The following is a 19414-nucleotide window of genomic DNA, read 5'->3' as shown; positions in this document are numbered from 1 at the left end:
CTCCACGCAGTAGAAACTTGCTGTGAGGTAAAAATTCAAAAATCACACCAAAATGGCGCGCGGAGTGTGTCACAGTACGGCACGTTTCTGATTGGTCGCTCGCAGCAGGCGGCAACCAATCAGACACTGGACACTGTTGACGTCACTTATCTCCGGACATTAGCTCCGGACATTAGCTCCGGACATTATCTCCGCACATTAGCTCCGGACAAAGCCACGGAAGTTGGCACAAATTGCAGGAAGTAGTATTCTAGGCAATTAATCTCCGGACATTAGCTCCGGACATTAGCTCCGGACAAAGCCACGGAAGTTGGCACAAATTGCAGGAAGTAGTATTCTAGGCAATTAATCTCCGGACATTAGCTCCGGACATTAGCTCCGGACAAAGCCACGGAAGTTGGCACAAATTGCAGGAAGTAGTATTCTAGGCAATTAATCTCCGGACATTAGCTCCGGACATTAGCTCCGGACAAAGCCACGGAAGTTGGCACAAATTGCAGGAAGTAGTATTCTAGGCAATTATATATTAGATATATATATCATTTGAGAAAAATGTTAAAAATTAGCAATTTTCAAACTTTGAATGATTATCCCTTTTATCCATACAATCATACCACAGCAAAACATTAATAAATAACATTTCCCACATGTCGGCTTTACATCAGCACCATTTGTAAAATGTTATTTTATTTTGTTAGCATTTTAGGAGGTTTAAGGCTATGTGCACACGTTCAGTATTTCTTGCAGAAATTTCCTGAGCAAAACTGGACATTTTCTGCAAGAAATCCGCATGCGTTTTTTTCGCGTTTGGTGTGGGTTTTTTTGCGGATTTGTCCGGAGGTTCCCAATGCAATAATATAGTGGGAAATCCGTAAAAAAATCCGCAAAATTAATGAACATGCTGCGTTTTTTACCGCAATGCTTTTTTTTCACGGGAAAAAACGCATCATTTGCACAAAAATTGCGGAATGCATTCTAAATGATGGGATGCATAATGTATGCTTTTTTATAGTGAAAAAAACCTCGAAAAATCTGCAACGTGTGCACACAGCCTAAAAATGTAGCAGTCATTTTTCATTTTTTCAAGGAAACTTACAAAATTTATTTTTTTAGGGACCTATCCATGTTTGAAGTGCCTTTAGGGGTCCTATATATTGGGAAACTCCCAAAACTTATACTATTTTAAAAACAGACATTCTCTGACATATTGAAAACTACCGTTAAGTAATTTATTAACCCTTCAGGTGATTTTCAGGAATTAATGCAAAGTGGCACGACAAATGAAAATGTGTATTTTTACCACCTAAATGCCTCTAACTTGTAGATTGTGAGCCCTCGTGGGCAGGGTCCTCTCTCCTCCTGTTCCAGTTGTGACTTGTATTGTTCAAGATTATTGTACCTGTTTTTATTATGTATACCCCTCCTCACATGTAAAGCGCCATGGAATAAATGGCGCTATAATAAATAACTTCTGAACAGATTACAACTGCCATCAGACTCTAAGGCCGCTATTTGGCCGTGAACTGCCATGGCAAACATCAGGACCACACAATCATGATCTGAGGGCACCAATTGGGATAAAGAGGAAGCCCCAACACTCTGATAACCATTTATATGATGTAGTCACTATTGACAGCAGCATCTAAGGGGTTTAACAGATATGGACATGCCAACACTGATCGCGGCTGATGCAGCAAGTTGTCAGCTATAGTGGACAGCCCACAGCTGCTGGATTGTCACCTGTATGGGGATGCGATTCTCTTAAATCTCAGGTCAGTTAAAACAGGGGTCCCCAACTCCAGTCCTCAAGGCCCACCAACATGTCATGTTTTCAGGATTTCCTTAGTCTTGCCCAGGTAATAATTGCATCACCTGTGCAATGCAAAGGAAATCCTGAAAACATGACCTGTTGGTGGGCCTTGAGGACTGGAGTTGGGGACCCCTGATAAAAGACGCATTGGCGGTCATAAAGGGGTTAATACAATTCATTTCTATTCAGTGGAATTTACTCTGATTGCCTGAACATCTATATGACCACGTATTCTTTGATACGCGCTCTTCTTCTGTGACTGTGGTGGTGTCTGGGCTTACACCTACGATTAGTGAAGAGCGAATACAGTCGTTACTCGAGATTTCCCCAGCACGCTCGGGTGTCCTCCGAGTATTTTTAAGTGCTCGGAGATTTAGTTTCCTCACCGCAGCTGAAAGTTTTACATCTGTTAGCCAGCATAAGTTCAAGTGGGGGTTGCCTGGGTGCTAGGGAATCCCCACATGTAATCAAGCTGGCTAACAGATGTAAATCATTCAGCTGCGGCAAGGAAAACTAAATTTCTGAGCACTAAAAAATACTCGGAGGACACCCGCGCATGCTCGAGAAATGAGTATATTCGCTCATCATTACCTACGATACAATTTGTCAGGGATTCATTAGGGTTCTTGGGGAGAGCCATCTGAGTGAGGGCACTATACTGCTGAAAACTTAGTGTGCCAACCTCCACTGATAGGTAGGGAATTCAATAGGGTATTTTTAGGGCCCTTGCTTATTATAAATTAATCTTTCCCTCTATAAGACCCTTAGAGTACTTCATTTTTGCTGCTTGTTTTTACATGCACATTGACCTGCGAGAGGAATTATTTTAAACTTTTAATTCTAAAGTTATATTTTAGGACTATTTAGTTTTCCGTTTCTTGGATTTTGAGGCCTCACAGGCAGGGTCCTCTCTCCTCCTGTACCAGTTGTGACATCTATTGTTTAAGATTACTGTACTTTGTTTTTTTTATTATGTACACCCAGTACAGGTCTGGTCATCTTCTCTAGCACTGGAGACATGTCCTTTAGATTATATGGACTGCATTGTGTTAATGGTACTGCCACCATCTAACACTAGGCCCTTGGGCAGCCATATACAGTGCCTTGCGAAAGTATTCAGCCCCCTGGAAATTTTCAACCTTTTCCCACATATCACGCTTCAAACAAAAAAAAGATGCCAAATGTTAATTTTTGGTGAAGAATCAACAAGTGGAACACAAATGTGAAGTTGAACAAAATTTATTGGTTATTTTACATTTTTTGTGGAAATTCAAAAACTGAAAAGTGCAATATTTTTCAGCCCCTTTAACTTAATACTTTGTTGCGCCACCTTTTGCTGCGATTACAGTTGCAAGTCGCTTGGGGTATGTCTCTATCAGTTTTGTACATCGAGAGACTGAAATTCTTGCCCATTCTTCCTTGGCAAACAGCTCGAGTTCAATGAGGTTTAATGGAGATCGTTTGTGAACAGCAGTTTTCAGCTCTTTCAACAGATTCTCGATTGGTTTGAGGTCTGGACTTTGACTTGGCCATTCTACAGTCATGGCCAAAAGTATTTACACCCCTGCAATTCTGTCAGATAATACTCATTTTCTTCCTGAAAATGATTGCAAACACTAATTATTTGGTATTCTCTTCATTTCATTTGTCTTAAATGAAAAAAAAACACAAAAGAGAATGAAGCAAAAAATTGATCATTTCACACAAAACTCCAAAAAATGGGCCAGACAAAAGTATTGGCACCCTCAGCCTAATTCTTGGTTGCACAACCTTTAGCCAAAATAACTGCGACCAACCGCTTCCGGTAACCATCAATGAGTTTCTTACAATGCTCTGCTGGAATTTTAGACCATTCTTCTTTGGCAAACTGCTCCAGGTCCCTGATATTTGAAGGGTGCCTTCTCCAAACTGCCATTTTTAGATCTCTCCACAGGTGTTCTATGGGATTCAGGTCTGGACTCATTGCTGGCCACCTTAGAAGTCTCCAGTGCTTTCTCTCAAACCATTTTCTAGTGCTTTTTGAAGTGTGTTTTGGGTCATTGTCCTGCTGGAAGACCCATGACCTCTGAGGGAGACCCAGCTTTCTCACACTGGGCCCTACATTATGCTACAAAATTTGTTGGTAGTCTTCAGACGTCATAATGCCATGCACACGGTCAAGCAGTTCAGTGCCAGAGGCAGCAAAGCAACCCCAAAACATCAGGGAACCTCCGCCAAGTTTGACTGTAGGGACCGTGTTCTTTTCTTTGAATGCCTCTTTTTTTTCTCCTGTAAACTCTATGTTGATGCCTTTGCCCAAAAAGCTCTACTTTTCTCTCATATAACCAGAGAACATTCTTCCAAAACGTTTTAGGCTTTTTCAGGTAAGTTTTGGCAAACTCCAGCCTGGATTTTTTATGTCTTGGGGTAAGAAGTGGGGTCTTCCTGGGTCTCCTACCATACAGTCCCTTTTCATTCAGACGCCGACGGATAGTACGGGTTGACACTTGTACCCTCGGTCTGCAGGGCAGCTTGAACTTGTTTGGATGTTAGTCGAGGTTCTTTATCCAACATCTGCACAATCTTGCGTTGAAATCTCTTGTCAATTTTTCTTTCCCGTCCACATCTAGGGAGGTTAGCCACAGTGCCATGGGTTTTAAACTTCTTGATGACACTGCGCACGGTAGACACAGGAACATTCAGGTCTTTGGAGATAGACTTGTAGCCTTGAGATTGCTCATGCTTCCTCACAATTTGGTTTCTCAAGTCCTCAGACAGTTCTTTGATCTTCTTTCTTTTCTCCATGCTCAATGTGGTACACACAAGGACACAGGACAGAGGTTGAGTCAGCTTTAATCCATGTCAACTGGCTGTAAGTGTGATTTAGTTATTGCCAACACCTGTTAGGTGCCACAGGTAAGTTACAGGTGCTGTTAATTACACAAATTAGAGAAGCATCACATGATTTTTCGAACAGTGCCAATACTTTTGTCCACCCCCTTTTTTATGTTTGGTGTGGAATTATATCCAATTTGGCTTTAGGACAATTATTTTTGTGTTTTTTTCATCCAAGACAAATTAAATGAAGATAATAATACCAAATAATTTGTGTTTGCAATCATTTTCAGGAAGAAAATGATTATTATTTGACAGAATAGCAGGGGTGTCAATACTTTTGGCCATGACTAACACCTGGATACGTTTATTTGTGAACCATTCCATTGTAGATTTTGTTTTATGTTTGGGATCATTGCCTTGTTGGAAGACAAATCTCCGTCCCAGTCTCAGGTCTTTTGCAGACTCCAACAGGTTTTTCTTCAAGAATGGTCCTGTATTTGGCTCCATCCATCTTCCCCGTCCCTGATGAAGAAAAGCAGGCCCAAACCATGATGCTGCCACCATGTTTGACAGTGGGGATGGTGTGTTCAGGGTGATGAGTTGTGTTGCCTTTATGCCAAACATATCGTTTGGCATTGTTGCCAAAAAGTTTGATTTTGGTTTTAACTGACCAGAGCACCTTCCTCCACATGTTTGGGGTGTCTCCCAGGTGACTTGTTGCAAACTTTAAATGACACTTTCATGGATATCTTTGAGAAATGGCTTTCTTCTTGTCACTCTACCATAAAGGCCAGATTTGTGCAGTGTACGACTGATTGTTGTCCTATGGACAGACTGTCCCACCTCAGCTGTAGATCTCTGCAGTTTATCCAGAATAATCATGGGCCTCTTGGCTGCATCTCTGATCAGTCTTCTCCTTGTTTGAGATGAAAGTGTAGAGGGACAGCCGGATCTTGGTAGATTTGCAGTGGTATGATACTCCTTCCATTTCAATATGATCGCTTGCGTCACCTGAATTTGGCACCGCACTATGTCCCGGAACACAGCGAAATACTTCCAGGACATAGTGCGCATGCGCCGGCGCACTAACGCTTTTCGCCTTTGCCCGCAGTTGGGCAAAGCATACTGCGCGTGCGCAAGGCAAGATTGCATTGCGCACGCGTGAACTACGAAGGAAACCTACTCAAATTCAAGAAAATATTGCGGCCAGCGGGAAAGGAAGGGGTGAATGAAAGAAAGAGGAAACACCACCCATCGGACTGGACACAGGGCATTTACATAGCCCGCCAAATTCAGGTGACAGAGTCCCTTTAGGGTATGTGCACACGTTCAGGAATTTTTGCACGTTTTTTTCGCAATAAAAACGCATATATATGCATCCTATCATTTAGAATGCATTCCGCATTTTTTGTGCACATGATGCGTTTTTTTCCACACAAAAAAAACGCATTCTGGAAAAAGAAGCATCATGTTCATTATTTTTGAAGATTTCCCATTATATTGGAGTGTCCGGAAAAAAAAAAAACACGCAAAAAACGCATGCAGAATTCCTGCGGAAAACCTCAGGTTTATCTCAGGAAAATTCTGCATGCATTCCGGATGTGCGCACATACCCTTAAAGTTTTGGAAATCATTTTGTATCCAAATCCGGCTTTAAACTTCTCCACAACAGTATCACGGACCTGCCTGTTGTGTTCCTTGGTCTTCATGATGCTCTCAGTCTCATGGTTCTGTTTGAAGCACAATCACAGAGCAGGTGCATTTATACGGAGACTTGATTACACAAAGTTGGATTATATTTATCATCATAAGGCATTTAGGACAACATTGGATCATTCAGAGATCCACAATGAACTTCTGGAGTGAGTTTGCTGCACTGAAAGTAAAGGGGCCGAATAATATTGCACGCCCCACTTTTCAGTTTCTGAATTTCCACAAAAATTTAAAATAACCAATAAATTTCGTTCAGCTCCACAATTGTGTTCCACTTGTTGTTGATTCTTTACCAAAAATTTACATTTGGTATCTTTATGTTTGAAGCATGATATGTGGGAAAAGGTTGAAAAGTTCCAAGGGGCTGAATACTTTCGCAAGGCACTGTATATATTACCTCTAGGTCTTTGGCCGCCCCTATAAGCAGCGCCGGGTCCTCGGACCAGCCATATAAATGGCTCCCCGTACATCACCTGCCAATATAGACAGCACCTATATATACATCCAGAGCATACTGCCATATTCCAGTGAGGGCACAATCACCCCCCATTATGAGCCCCAGGTCGGACACAGAAGACGGGTTTGCTGGATTCTCATTTTAATACAAAGTAAACTTGAAGCTTTTGTGACTCATCTGTTCTTAAAAAGATCCCTCCCCAAAATCCGGAGCGACCCCTCCCAACAGGCAGCGCCCCCCCCCTCCCCCTCCCCTTACATGACAAAGTACATGGCGGAGGGGAACCACAAGGATTCAAAATTAATCCTGTGTGCTTTCCCACAATAAAACCATTCAAATAAGGGAAAAAAGAAATCCATGCCACATCATAGGTTTCATGTAGAATATGGCGCAGTGGGTGGAGTCTGCTCTGCTGGGGGCAGAGAACAGAAAAGAGTAGGGGTCAGCTCAGGCCACATATTTGTGCAGGAGAGGGGCTAGTCAACAGAGGACTACTGACTGTATAGTGGTCTCCACGCTCTGCTGAGGTCCCGCCCACCCACGACAGCTCTGTCCATGTGCCGCCATCACAGTAATCACATGATACCATTAGTCAGGTACTGGAAGCCATCATATAGTTTGGTGGTGATGGACCTCATGCTCCCGTCCACCATCTGCTCCACCAGCAGCTGAAGCTGCTCCTCTGTCATGTTCATGTGGAAGCGTTCTTTCAGATTTCGGATGGTGCTGGACCCATGGAAGCATGGCAGCTGCGAGCCTAGAGGAAGAAGCAAGCTGAGGCTTCACACAGCTGAGAGGTTGTTACAGTGTATGGGTCCAGGGTCCTCACTTACCTTGCTGCATGATCTCCACAATCTGCACCACACGATCCATGTGCTTGCGGGCGGCAATCAGTCCCTGAAGCATGAGCATCTTGTAGTAATTAAACATGTCTCCATGAAGCCCCCCCATCACCTGCCGAACAGAGGAGACATGGTAATAGCATCAATGTATGTACGGTAGCCAGGGGGGTGCTATAGAGCCACAGCTCTGTATAAAGGAAGTTGCACCACTTAGGATCAGCGCCAGGCTCCAGGGACCACAGCCATGATGACCAGGACCACAAATAATTACTCACATCCACAAACTCCGACGTCAGCTTGAACGCTGAGGTTTCAAAGCCAAGGTTCCGGGGTGAACTTGAGAGGATGAAGCCGAAGTCTATGTGGATGATGTGCCCCTCGGCATCCAGCAGGATGTTACCATTGTGCCTGGGAAAGGAAATCGTCACAGTGTGAGGTCACCTTCTGACATTATAGCTCCAGCCCCTGCACCTCCATCATTCAATTTAAAGTTCCACCCATCCGCCAAATCTGGCCTGCTCACCTGTCCTTCACCTGCAGCAGGTAGCACACCAAGCAATACCCAGCGCAGCTCTGCACAAAGTTGCGCTGTGCAGTGAGGAACGCCTCTGTGGTGCAGCTGCCATGCTCCTGGAGGAAGTAATCGAGCAGGGACAGCTGGGATTGCTTCTTCACCTGATGTATGGACACAGCGTTCACCACAGGCTCGATCATCCCACTGTCTGCTGAGATCACCAGGATCTTGTATGGCCTGATCCACAAAGGAACACGCTCTGTCTCCCAGATAGCCTGCCAGAGAGGGGAGATATATTTATATATCCTTGAGAGGATAAATCCTAGACCCGGCAGCGCATTATGTGACGTACAGGTGCATCTCACAAAACTAGAATATCATCAAAAAGTTAATTTCAGTTTTTCAATACAAAAAGTGAACCTATTAGAGTCATTACAGACAAAGGGATGTATTTCAAGTGTTTATTTCTGTTAATTCTATTAATAACATTCTATTAATGTTGATGACATAGCTCCCCAAACCATCACTGATTGTGGAAACTTGGCACCTGTCCACATTGCCAAAAGTATCAATTCCTGGTTTAAAAACAACAGCATCATTGTGCTTAATTGGCCAGCAAACTCACCTGACCTTATCCCCAGAATCTATGGGGTATTGTCCCCTGTAGGCTGCTATCAAAGCACCCTGGGCTTCAATAACACATCAGCAGTTCCACCGGCTGATCGCCTCCATGCCACGCTGCATTGATGCAAAAGGAGCTCCGACCAAGTAGTGAGTGCATTTACTGAACATACATTTCAGGAGGCCAACATTTTGGATGTTAAAATCATTTTTTCAAGCTGGTATTATAAAGTATTCTAATTTATTGAGATAATGATTTTGTGATTTTCATTGGCTGTAAGCCATAATCATCAACATTAACAAAAAACACACTTATATAGATCTCTCTATTTGTAATGACTATAGAATGAGTTTCACTTTTTGTATTGAAAAACTGAAATAAATTAATTTTTGATATTCTAATTTTGTGAGATGCACCTGTATATACCCCCCTGTCCTAGACCCGGCAGCACAGTATTTGATATATACCCTGCAGATCTTAAACATGGAAGTGCCACAGAGCTGCCATCAGGAGGCACTCACTGACCTGTAACTGCTTCAGCACCTGATACGCCAACAGCTCCTGTCTAAGGTCATCACCACACTTCACAATGACTGACAGGAGTCTCCAGTTAGGAAAATGGCCGTATGGAGACCCCTCCCGAATCCTCCTGAGAAAATAAAAAAATAAAGTATGTATGTATGTATGTATGTATGTATGTATGTATGTATGTATGTATGTATGTATATACACACACACACACACACACGTCATGTATACACTGCTGCTGACCCCTGTTCGCCCCACACAAGTGTCCCTCCACTCACCTGACTTTCTCCTGCCATGGCTCCTTTAGTGCCACAGCGGACGGATCCTCTGGATCTCTTCGGAAGGTGGTTGGTGTGTGGGCAAGCTGCTCTGAAAGACGGCGCCTGCGAAGATTATCAAAATCCCGATAAGGTGGTCCGACAGGGCCACATGCCCCATTCCCCAACAGAGACTTCTCACGCCTCACCGTATGTCCCCAGCAGCGATGAAGACAGGCTCTTTGCTCTCCTGGCTGGTAATGCTGTCCACGGAGAACTGGGAGATGTTGTCACAGCTGTTTGTGTGGAGCTCTGGGAGCTGGAGGGGCAAAGAACCATAAAACAAGGCTCAAAGATGACAGAGCAGCAGCACCACACTGACTCACCTCCACCTGCAGCTCCCCAATGTCATCCACAGACCAGGCCTCATCATCATTATCATAGTTGGGCACGGTGGTGAAGCTGCTGGCCCTCTGCTCATGGGTAATGCCACACTCCGGAAGGTTCTCCACCGAGCGAGTGCTGCGAATCCGATTCTCAGGAATCCGTGCCGGAACCAAGGAGGTCTCAAAGTTCTCACACTCGAGAACCTCAACGTAGATTAAATACGGCGCCTAGAACAGGACCACAAGAGTTACGCTATTCGCATAGGTCAGCCATGGAGGCCACAATGGGAGGACCTACCTTGTCCTTGGAGTTCAGTACCACTGCCTGTGTGTGCGGCACCCTCACTACATGGTGGTCGAAGCCGGCGGTGGGGAGCCAGACGCGGGCCGGAAGCTTGTGGTTGAGCAGCGACAGCTCGGAGATGAGTCGCTGGGTCTTCTGCTCCTTGGTGGGGAGGGTGGCAAGTCTCTTCCCAATGGCCATGAGAGACTTGATAAACTCCCTCTCTGGAGCAAGCCGCACAGGCTTAGGTGGAAAAAAGAGCGACAAGTCAAAAAGGGAGAACTTCCAGGACACAGGGACCCTACTAATCCCAAAACCAGGACTGTCAACTGGCTGCCCATCTAACCAAAACTGAAGAGTGTTGCCTCTTCCAACGGCTACAGATCGGGTGGTCCCCATGACCACCACCAGGTGGCATTCACAGGACCCCGAAGGAACAAGCTGAGCGATCTTCCACAATCCTTGTATGTTCAGAGTGTCACCTCTTGGGATGAGGCGCTCACTGATGGCAACAGACCCAACTCCATTACTCTATGCTAAATCCCCCCAACCAACCCATCATCTGTGAAATGGAATCAGTGGCAGCACTCTGCCCAGCTGCTGCAGAATACAGGAGAGGAGGAGGACAGACAGGAGACAGGAGTCATTGGTTCTCCACCATTAATCACAGAAGCAGCATTTCCTCTGCCCGGCGGCCATAGTGAAGGTCACTCATCCTTCCACTATAGCTGGGGGCTGGACTTTACTACACAGCAGGTGAAGGTCCCTGACCCCCAGACCAGCAGGCACACATCAGCTTTGATGGTGGAGCGTATCCATACATGGCCCCATCATCCAGTGCAGCCGCCCCTCCTAGGTCTGGTTCAGCATGGTGGCTGGAGGTGCGTATCCCTCTGCTGCGGCACTCTCTCGCTAAACTCTGCCCTGACATGCAGCCAGACACGACAAGCATGGTGCACGAGTGGCAGCAGACAACACATAGCTCACTAGCAGAAGCAGCCAAAGAGCACGACCAGTAAAGCTGTGACCTTAGCGTTTAAAGCTTTAAGCACCAATATCTTCAGTTCTGACATTTGTGACTGCTAGTTGGGTAACATAGTAACATAGTTAGTAAGGCCGAAAAAAGACATTTGTCCATCCAGTTCAGCCTATATTCCATCATAATAAATACCCAGATCTACGTCCTTCTACAGAACCTAATAATTGTATGATACAATATTGTTCTGCTCCAGGAAGACATCCAGGCCTCTCTTGAACCCCTCGACTGAGTTCGCCATCACCACCTCCTCAGGCAAGCAATTCCAGATTCTCACTGCCCTATCTGCGCACGGTCCCTTTAAATACTATGCACAGCTCCTGGTGCCCTCCACATGCAGGGGATGAGATGGAGGGGTGCAGCACTGTAGATCCCTAGATCCTCCTTGCAGAGGAAATGCTGATCGGAGAGAGAAAGCCAGGAAGACCCTCAGCCGACTAAGAGATGGAGGAGAACTTACGGAGGAGAACGACCTATCGAGGCTTTCCGAGCTGGAGGAGAGTTCCTGGGAAGAGGGCGACAGGTGTACGGGGGAGAGAAAGCGAGAGGTTACAATGACATAATCACCACCGCAGGCCACGCCCCCCGCGGCATGAGGAGGAGGGGTGGATGGTATTAACGGGTCAGAAAAAGCAATTGACAAGGTTCACAAACCCACCGGATGGGAGCAGAACTGAAGATATTCACCATCAGCGGCCAGGATTAGGAGGAAGGTCCACTGACATGTCCACACAGACCACAGCAGACCCTTATTCTAATATTGGCACACAACATGGCTGACAACCACGACGAAACACAAAATATCAAGTCATCATCATACAACTGGTACACCTTATAAGCTTAGGACTCCCCACAGACACACTCACTGTAGTCCCCAGCATTGTGATGTCATTCAACACAGGGATCTGAGAACCGGACCCCTGAGACATTCCATGCACAGAGCCTACAGCCGACGGGGGAAGGCCCCAGTGCGTGCCGCCTGTAAGGCCCCATCCTCTGCATTCTTTCTACCAGCTGTGTGTTACCGATTACAGAGCGGGCCCCTGCAGTGTACAGCCCAGAGCCATCTCGTTCTCACACTTTATGCTACCCTCACCTCATCATCGTTCTCCACCTTGGGGTTACTCGCTGTCCTCTTCAGGTTGCTGCTGAGGCTGATGCTAACGGTGGCATCGGACTTGGACCTCTGATGGGTCCTCTTTGAGGGGGACAGGCCAGTGTCTGGGGCCAGGCTGAGCGGGGGAAGCTCACGCCTCTTGTGAGCGGGCTTCAGCTCATCAGAGAGGATAAGTTTGCGCAGCTTGGTCCCCCGGGAATGGCGCTGTGTGGAGATGTGCATATCTGAGGAGTAGGCCCCCAGGAGCCAGGCACACTGCAGGGAGAAGTTAATGCTCTGCCGGCAGCGGTGCACCACATACGGCTTTATGGCGTCCCCCACGTCCTCGTCCATGTGGATGTACATGTTGAGGAGCTGCGGCAGATAAAAGTCCACGTCCTCGTTCCGGAAGTAAAAGAGGCGGTTCCCGATGTACGCCTGCACGCCCGGCTCCTTAGAGTTATACAGGTATGAGATCGCCATGGAAATGTCAAAGAGCTTACACTCAAATAGACGCAGGAGCCACGACTGCTTGGCTGAGTTATTCTTCTGCCTCCTCCGGGCGTTCTTCACACTGTTGATGTCCATCACAGACTCGTCCTCCTCAAAAATCCTGGTGGTCTCTCCGTTGGTGGTCTGCTCCGCGGACTCCACTTTGTCCAGGCTGTCAGATGACGAGCTGTGCATGAGTTTCACCTTCTCCAGGACGTCCTCACAGGCTTTCTGTGCCACGTCAGGGTCTATGACCAGAGACATCACCCCCTCCGTAATGACACCGAGGGGGCTCCCACTGCCCTGTAAGGAAGCCTGTTCAGAGGGTTTGACTGATGCTGGCTCTACCATGGCGTCGCCCATCTCACGGCTCACCCCACAAATCAGATCTGGAAAAGATACATAAGTAATGACAAATGATCCCCTGTCAGTACCCCCATCATCTGCAGCCAGAGCAGTCAGCAACTACACCACAGCGCTGGGCACCACCCCTGCCAGTACCACCATCATTTGCAGCCAGAGCAGTCAGCAACTACCCCCATTATCTGCAGCAGGAGCTGTCCGCAACTACACCACAGGGCACCACCTCTGCCAGTACCACCATCGTCTGCAGCCAGAGACGTCTACATCTACAGCACAGGGCACCACCCCTGCCAGGACCACTATCATCTGCAGCCAGAGCCGTCCACAACTACACCACAGCGCAAGGCGCCACCCGTCAGTACCCCCATCATCTGCAGCCAGAGCCATCCACAGCTACACCAAAGGGCACCACCCTTGCCAGTACCACCATCAGCTAGAACAGTCCACAACTGCACCACAGCACAGGGCACCACCCCTGCCAGTACCCCCATCATCTGCAGCCGTCCACAACTACACCACAGCGCAGGACACTACCATCATCTGCAGCTGTCCACAACTACACACCAGTGCAGGGCACCACCCTTGCCAGGACCGCCATCATCTACAGCTGACACCCCTTCTGCCCGTACCTAGCTGTGGGGTCCACGCCTTGTGCCCAAGATAGGATTTGCCGAGATCAGTAGGATGCAGAACCCAAGAGCAGCAGGAATAGAGTTACATGGAAACTGAGCGACACCCGAGCCGCAACCGTGACCGGGTGATGACGACAACACAAAGCAAACATGTCAGGCAAGTCTGCACCCTCCAGGCCCTGAAAGAGAGCAAGCTCCCAGGATCACAACCTAGACATGAAAGATAGGATGAAAGATTGTTAGCTCTTGAGTACATGATACTAGTGCTCGAAGCCTACACTGTGGAGGTTTCACAAACCTTCCTGCCAAGCGACTTCACCACGTGACACATCCACTGACCCATCACATGCTGGTCAGTGTTGTCACCCTCATACATGCCGATAGACCCGCTCCTCATATGCTGTATATAGTGATGCACACACCCATATCCCCCCCCCCCCGGTACACCCGTATATACCCCAACATCTCTCCTCCCCCCCCCCCCGGTACACCCGTATATGCCCCGACATCCCCCCTCCCCCCCGTATATGCCCCGACATCCCCCCTCCCCCCCGGTACACCCGTATATGCCAATATTCCCCCCATACACCGTATGTACCGACATCCCCCCTCCCAGTACTCAGCCTCTTTCCCTGCACCTTGTTCTCCGGTCACTTGGTGCCTCCCATGACGGGGTCACGGCTTAGATCCCCCGGCCCTGCCGCAGCTTCCTCCGCCATCCCCGGTTCTCCTTCTCCTCACACCATAGAGACCAACAACAAGGGACAGACAGTGCACCATAGAGTATCCCAAGCCGCAGTAACGGCCCAGAACAGAGCGTCTCCTGCAGAACCAGCGAGATGTGATGATTATACAGAGCGCCACTCGCTAGCATGGAGTTGATTTATTGAGGGAATGATGTCACCGGAAAGGGTTGGGACGAGATCGGAGGTGATCTTTTGTGATCCTCCTTTTAGCCGCTCCGCTCCAGCCTGCTCACTGCTGAGGTGACTGCTCGGAGGTGATCTTTTGAGGCCGCCACTCCGATGTAGACGCTTCAGGGTTGCGTCTAGTTCGGAGTAGATTTTTCGTGGCCTCATTTTATCAACTCCACTGTAGACGGCTCACTACTGAAGTGACGAGACCGGAGGGGATAGTTTGTGGTCCTCATTCCAGCCCCTCCACTGTACACGGGTCACTGGTGAGGTGACGAGACCGGAGGGGAGTTATTGATGATCTCTCTGCAGCTTCTCCATTCTAGACAGTTCGGCCTCTACAGTGACGTCCCTCAAAAATCAACTCCACTGTTCAGAATGGAGCCGATTCCAGGAGCCTCATAGACTGCAGTGGAATTGGAATGTAATTATATATATATATATACACACTAGATGGCAGCCCGATTCTAAAGAATCGGGAGTCTAGAATCCATATATACTTTATTTATTCAAATGTAAGAATAATACAATTAATAAATAATAGTAAGAAAGAACAAAAATAATAGGCAGTATATGGAGAAAACACCAAACAAAAGTTCAAAATTGGTGTGAAAATGTCACTGAACCACTTCACAACTAAATATATATAGTTTTGGTAAATGGTATTATCATTTTTTTGACGACATTCGGCAGGAGCTTGAAGAGCAGCATCACTGGGCCCGCCTCCACGCAGTAGAAACTTGCTGTGAGGTAAAAATTCAAAAATCACACCAAAATGGCGGGCGGAGTGTGTCACAGTACGGCACGTTTCTGATTGGTCGCTCGCAGCAGGCGGCAACCAATCAGACACTGGACACTGTTGACGTCACTTATCTCCGGACATTAGCTCCGGACATTAGCTCCGGACATTAGCTCCGGACAAAGCCACGGAAGTTGGCACAAATTGCAGGAAGTAGTATTCTAGGCAATTAATCTCCAGACATTAGCTCCGGACATTAGCTCCAGACATTAGCTCCAGACATTAGCTCCGGACATTATCTCCGCACATTATCTTCGGACATTAGCTCCAGACATTATCTCCGCACATTAGCTCCGGACATTAGCTCCGGACATTATCTCCGCACATTATCTTCGGACATTAGCTCCAGACATTATCTCCGCACATTAGCTCCGGACATTAGCTCCGGACATTATCTCCGCACATTATCTCCGGACATTAGCTCCAGACATTATCTCCGCACATTAGCTCCAGACATTAGCTCCGGACATTATCTCCGCACATTATCTCCGCACATTAGCTCCGGACATTATCTCCGCACATTAGCTCCGGACATTAGCTCCGGACAAAGCCACGGAAGTTGGCACAAATTGCAGGAAGTAGTATTCTAGGCAATTATATATTAGATACTTGCTTAACCCCTTTACCCCCAAGGGTGGTTTGCACGTTAATGACCAGGACAATTTTTACAATTCTGACCACTGTCCCTTTATGAGGTTATAACTCTGGAACGCTTCAACGGATCCTGGTGATTCTGACACTGTTTTCTCATGACATATTGTACTTCATGATAGTGGTAAAATTTATTTGATATTACCTGCGTTTATTTGTGAAAAAAACAAATTTGGCGAAAATTTTGCAATTTTCCAACTTTGAATTTTTATGCAATTAAATCACAGAGATATGTCACACAAAATACTTAAGGCTGGGGTCACATTGCGTTATGTGACCCCATTTAACGGACTGCGTTACACCGCGGCATAACGCGGTGTAACGTAGTCCGTTAACACCTCCATTGCTAGTAATGGCGAACTCATCGCTAGCACACGCCCACATTGGGCGTGCACTAGCGATGTGCCATCATTTGAGTGACGGACCGCAAACGCTGCAAGCATCTGCGCCAGTGGGATCGGCTAACGCGATCTCTTTTGGGACATTGCGTTAGCGCAGTCCGTAGCGCTATGCACTAAACAGACTGCCCTAACGCAATGTGACCCTAGCCTTATAAGTAACATTTCCCACATGTCTACTTTACATCAGCACAATTTTGGAACCAACAATTTTTTTTTGTTAGGGAGTTATAAGGGTTAAAAGTTGACCAGCAATTTCTCATTTTTACAACACCATTTTATTTTAGGGACATCTCAATTGAAGTCATTTTTAGGGGTCTACATGATAGAAAATACCCAAGTGTGACACCATTCTAAAAACTGCACCCCTCAAGGTGCTCAAAACCACATTCAAGAAGTTTATTAACCCTTCAGGTGTTTCGCAGGGATTTTTGGAATGTTTAAAAATTAACATTTAACTTTTTTTCACAAAAAATTTACTTCAGCTCCAATTTGTTTTATTTTGCCAAGGGTAACAGGAGAAAATGGACCCCAAAAGTTGTTGTTGTACAATTTGTCCTGAGTACGCTGATACCCCATATGTGGGGGGGGGGGGGCAATGTTTGGGCGCATGGGAGAGCTCGGAAGGGAAGGAGCGCTGTTTGACTTTTCAATGCAAAATTGACTGGAATTGAGATGGGACGCCATGTTGCGTTTGGAGAGCCACTGATGTGCCTAAACATTGAAACCCCCCACAAGTGACACCATTTTGGAAAGTAGACCCCCTAAGGAACTTATCTAGATGTGTGGTGAGCACTTTGACACACTAAGTGCTTCACAAAAGTTTATAATGCAGAGCCGTAAAAATAAAAAATCATATTTTTTCACAAAAATGATCTTTTCGCCCCCGATTTTTTATTTTCCTAAGGGTAAGAGAAGAAAATGGACCCCAAAAGTTGTTGTACAATTTGTCCTGAGTACGTTGATACCCCATATGTGGGGATAAACCATTGTTTGGGCGCATGGCAGAGCTCGGAAGGGAAAGACTTTTCAATGCAAAATTGACTGGAATTGAGATGGGACGCCATGTTGCGTTTAGAGAGCCACTGATGTGCCTAAACATTGAAACCCCCCACAAGTGACCCCATATTGGAAACTAGACCCCCCAAGGAACATATCTAGATGTGTTGTGAGAACTTTGAACCCCCAAGTGTTTCACTACAGTTTATAACGAGGTGCCGTGAAAATAAAAATTCTTTTATTTCCCACAAAAATTATTTTTTCCCACAAAAATTATTTTTTAGCCCCCAGTTTTGTATTTTCCCAAGGGTAACAAGAGAAATTGTACCCAAAAGTTGTCCAATTTGTCCTGAGTACGCTGATGCCCCATATGTGGGGGGGAACCACCATTTGTGCACATGGCAGAGCTCGGAAGGGAAGGAGCACCAATTGGAATGCAGACTTAGATGGAATGGTCTGCAGGGGTCACATTGCGTTTGCAGTGACCCCATATTGGAAACTACACCCCCCAAGGAACTTATCTAGATGTGTTGTGAGAACTTTGAACCCCCAAGTGTTTCACTACAGTTTATAATGCAGAGCCGTGAAAATAAAAATTCCTTTTTTTTCCACAAAAATTATTTTGTAGCCCCCAATTTTGTAGTTTCCCAAGGGTAACAGGAGAAATTGGACCCCAAAAGTTGTTGTCCTATTTGTCCTGAGTACGCTGATACCCCATATGTTGGGGTAAACCCCTATTTGGGCGCACGGGAGAGCTCGGAAGGGAAGAAGCACTGTTTTACTTTTTCAACGCAGAATTGGCTGGAATTGAGATCGGACGCCATGTCGTGTTTGGAGAGCCCCTGATGTGCCTAAACAGTGGAAACCCCCAAATTATAACTGAAACCCTAATCCAAACACACCCCTAACCCTAACGGTAACCCTAACCACACCCCTAACCCTGACACACCCCTAACCCTAATCCCAACCCTATTCCCAAACGTAAATGTAATCCAAACCCTAAAGTTAGCCCCAACCCTAACTGTAGCCTTAACCCTAGCCCCAACCCTAACCCTAGCCCTAATTGGAAAATGATAATAAATACATTTTTTTAATTTTTCCCTAACTAAGGGGGTGATGAAGGGGGGTTTGATTTACTTTTATAGTGGGTTTTTTAGCGGATTTTTATGATTGGCAGCCGTCACACACTAAAAGACACTTTTTATTGCAAAAAATATTTTTTGCGTTACCACATTTTGAGAGCTATAATTTTTCCATATTTTGGTCCACAGAGTCATGTCAGGTCTTGTTTTTTGCGGGACGAGTTGATGTTTTTATTGGCAGCATTTTCGGGCAAGTGACATTTTTTGATCGCTTTTTCTTCCGATTTTTGTGAGGCAGAATGACAAAAACCAGCTATTCATGAATTTTTTTTGGGGGGGGAGGCGTTTATACCGTTCTGCGTTTGGTAAAATGGATGAAGCAGTTTTATTCTTCGGGTCAGTGCGATTACAGCGATACCTCATTTATATCATTTTTTTATGTTTTGGCGCTTTTATACGATAAAAGTTTTTATAGAAAAAATAATTATTTTTGCATCGCTTTATTCTGAGGAGTATAACTTTTTTATTTTTTCGCTGATGATGCTGTGTGGTGGCTCGTTTTTTGCGGGACAAGATGACGTTTTCAGCGGTACCATGGTAATTTATATCCGTCTTTTTGATCGCGTGTTATTCCACTTTTTGTTTGGCGGTATGATAAAGCATTGTTTTTTGCCTCGTTTTTTTTACGGTGTTCACTGAAGGGGTTAACTAGTGGGACAGTTT

General features: G+C 46.1%; 1 protein-coding gene across 4 annotated transcripts; it reads right to left on the bottom strand.

Annotated features, from left to right (window-relative positions):
- Window positions 1-6921: 6921 nt before the first annotated feature.
- PI4KB (phosphatidylinositol 4-kinase beta) lies at window positions 6922-15095 on the bottom strand. 4 transcript variants are annotated; one of them, XM_069768520.1, is made up of 12 exons: window positions 14487-14750; window positions 12362-13242; window positions 11726-11770; window positions 10245-10472; window positions 9947-10174; window positions 9770-9879; window positions 9582-9686; window positions 9301-9424; window positions 8163-8428; window positions 7915-8047; window positions 7631-7751; window positions 6922-7554 (listed from the first exon to the last, which is right to left on the bottom strand). In XM_069768520.1, exons 2-12 carry the CDS (start codon window positions 13214-13216, stop codon window positions 7373-7375), a joined length of 2397 nt encoding a protein of 798 aa, XP_069624621.1. In that variant the 5' UTR covers window positions 13217-13242; window positions 14487-14750; the 3' UTR covers window positions 6922-7372. The 4 variants fall into 4 exon arrangements, with proteins under 4 accessions (XP_069624621.1, XP_069624612.1, XP_069624629.1 ...); XM_069768511.1 differs by lacking the exon at window positions 14487-14750 and adding an exon at window positions 13846-13949; XM_069768528.1 differs by lacking the exon at window positions 11726-11770 and having other exon boundaries at window positions 14487-15095.
- Window positions 15096-19414: the final 4319 nt, after the last annotated feature.

Source organism: Ranitomeya imitator, chromosome 1 (genome assembly GCF_032444005.1).
Source record: "Ranitomeya imitator isolate aRanImi1 chromosome 1, aRanImi1.pri, whole genome shotgun sequence".
NCBI classification, from domain to species: domain Eukaryota; kingdom Metazoa; phylum Chordata; class Amphibia; order Anura; family Dendrobatidae; genus Ranitomeya; species Ranitomeya imitator.
The sequence above is the reverse complement of the archived record's forward strand: the minus strand, read 5'-3'. Positions and strand labels throughout refer to the sequence as shown.

Excerpts from the sequence above, each read along its gene's own strand:
- PI4KB (XM_069768520.1), bottom strand. The coding sequence starts at position 13,216 with ATGGGCGACGCCATGGTAGAGCCAGCATCAGTCAAACCCTCTGAACAG. Across the intron at positions 8,048-8,162 it reads CTGCTGCAGGTGAAGGACAG|GCACAATGGTAACATCCTGC; the intron begins GTGAGCAGGCCA and ends TTCCTTTCCCAG. Across the intron at positions 7,555-7,630 it reads TGTGGAGATCATGCAGCAAG|GCTCGCAGCTGCCATGCTTC; the intron begins GTAAGTGAGGAC and ends TTCTTCCTCTAG.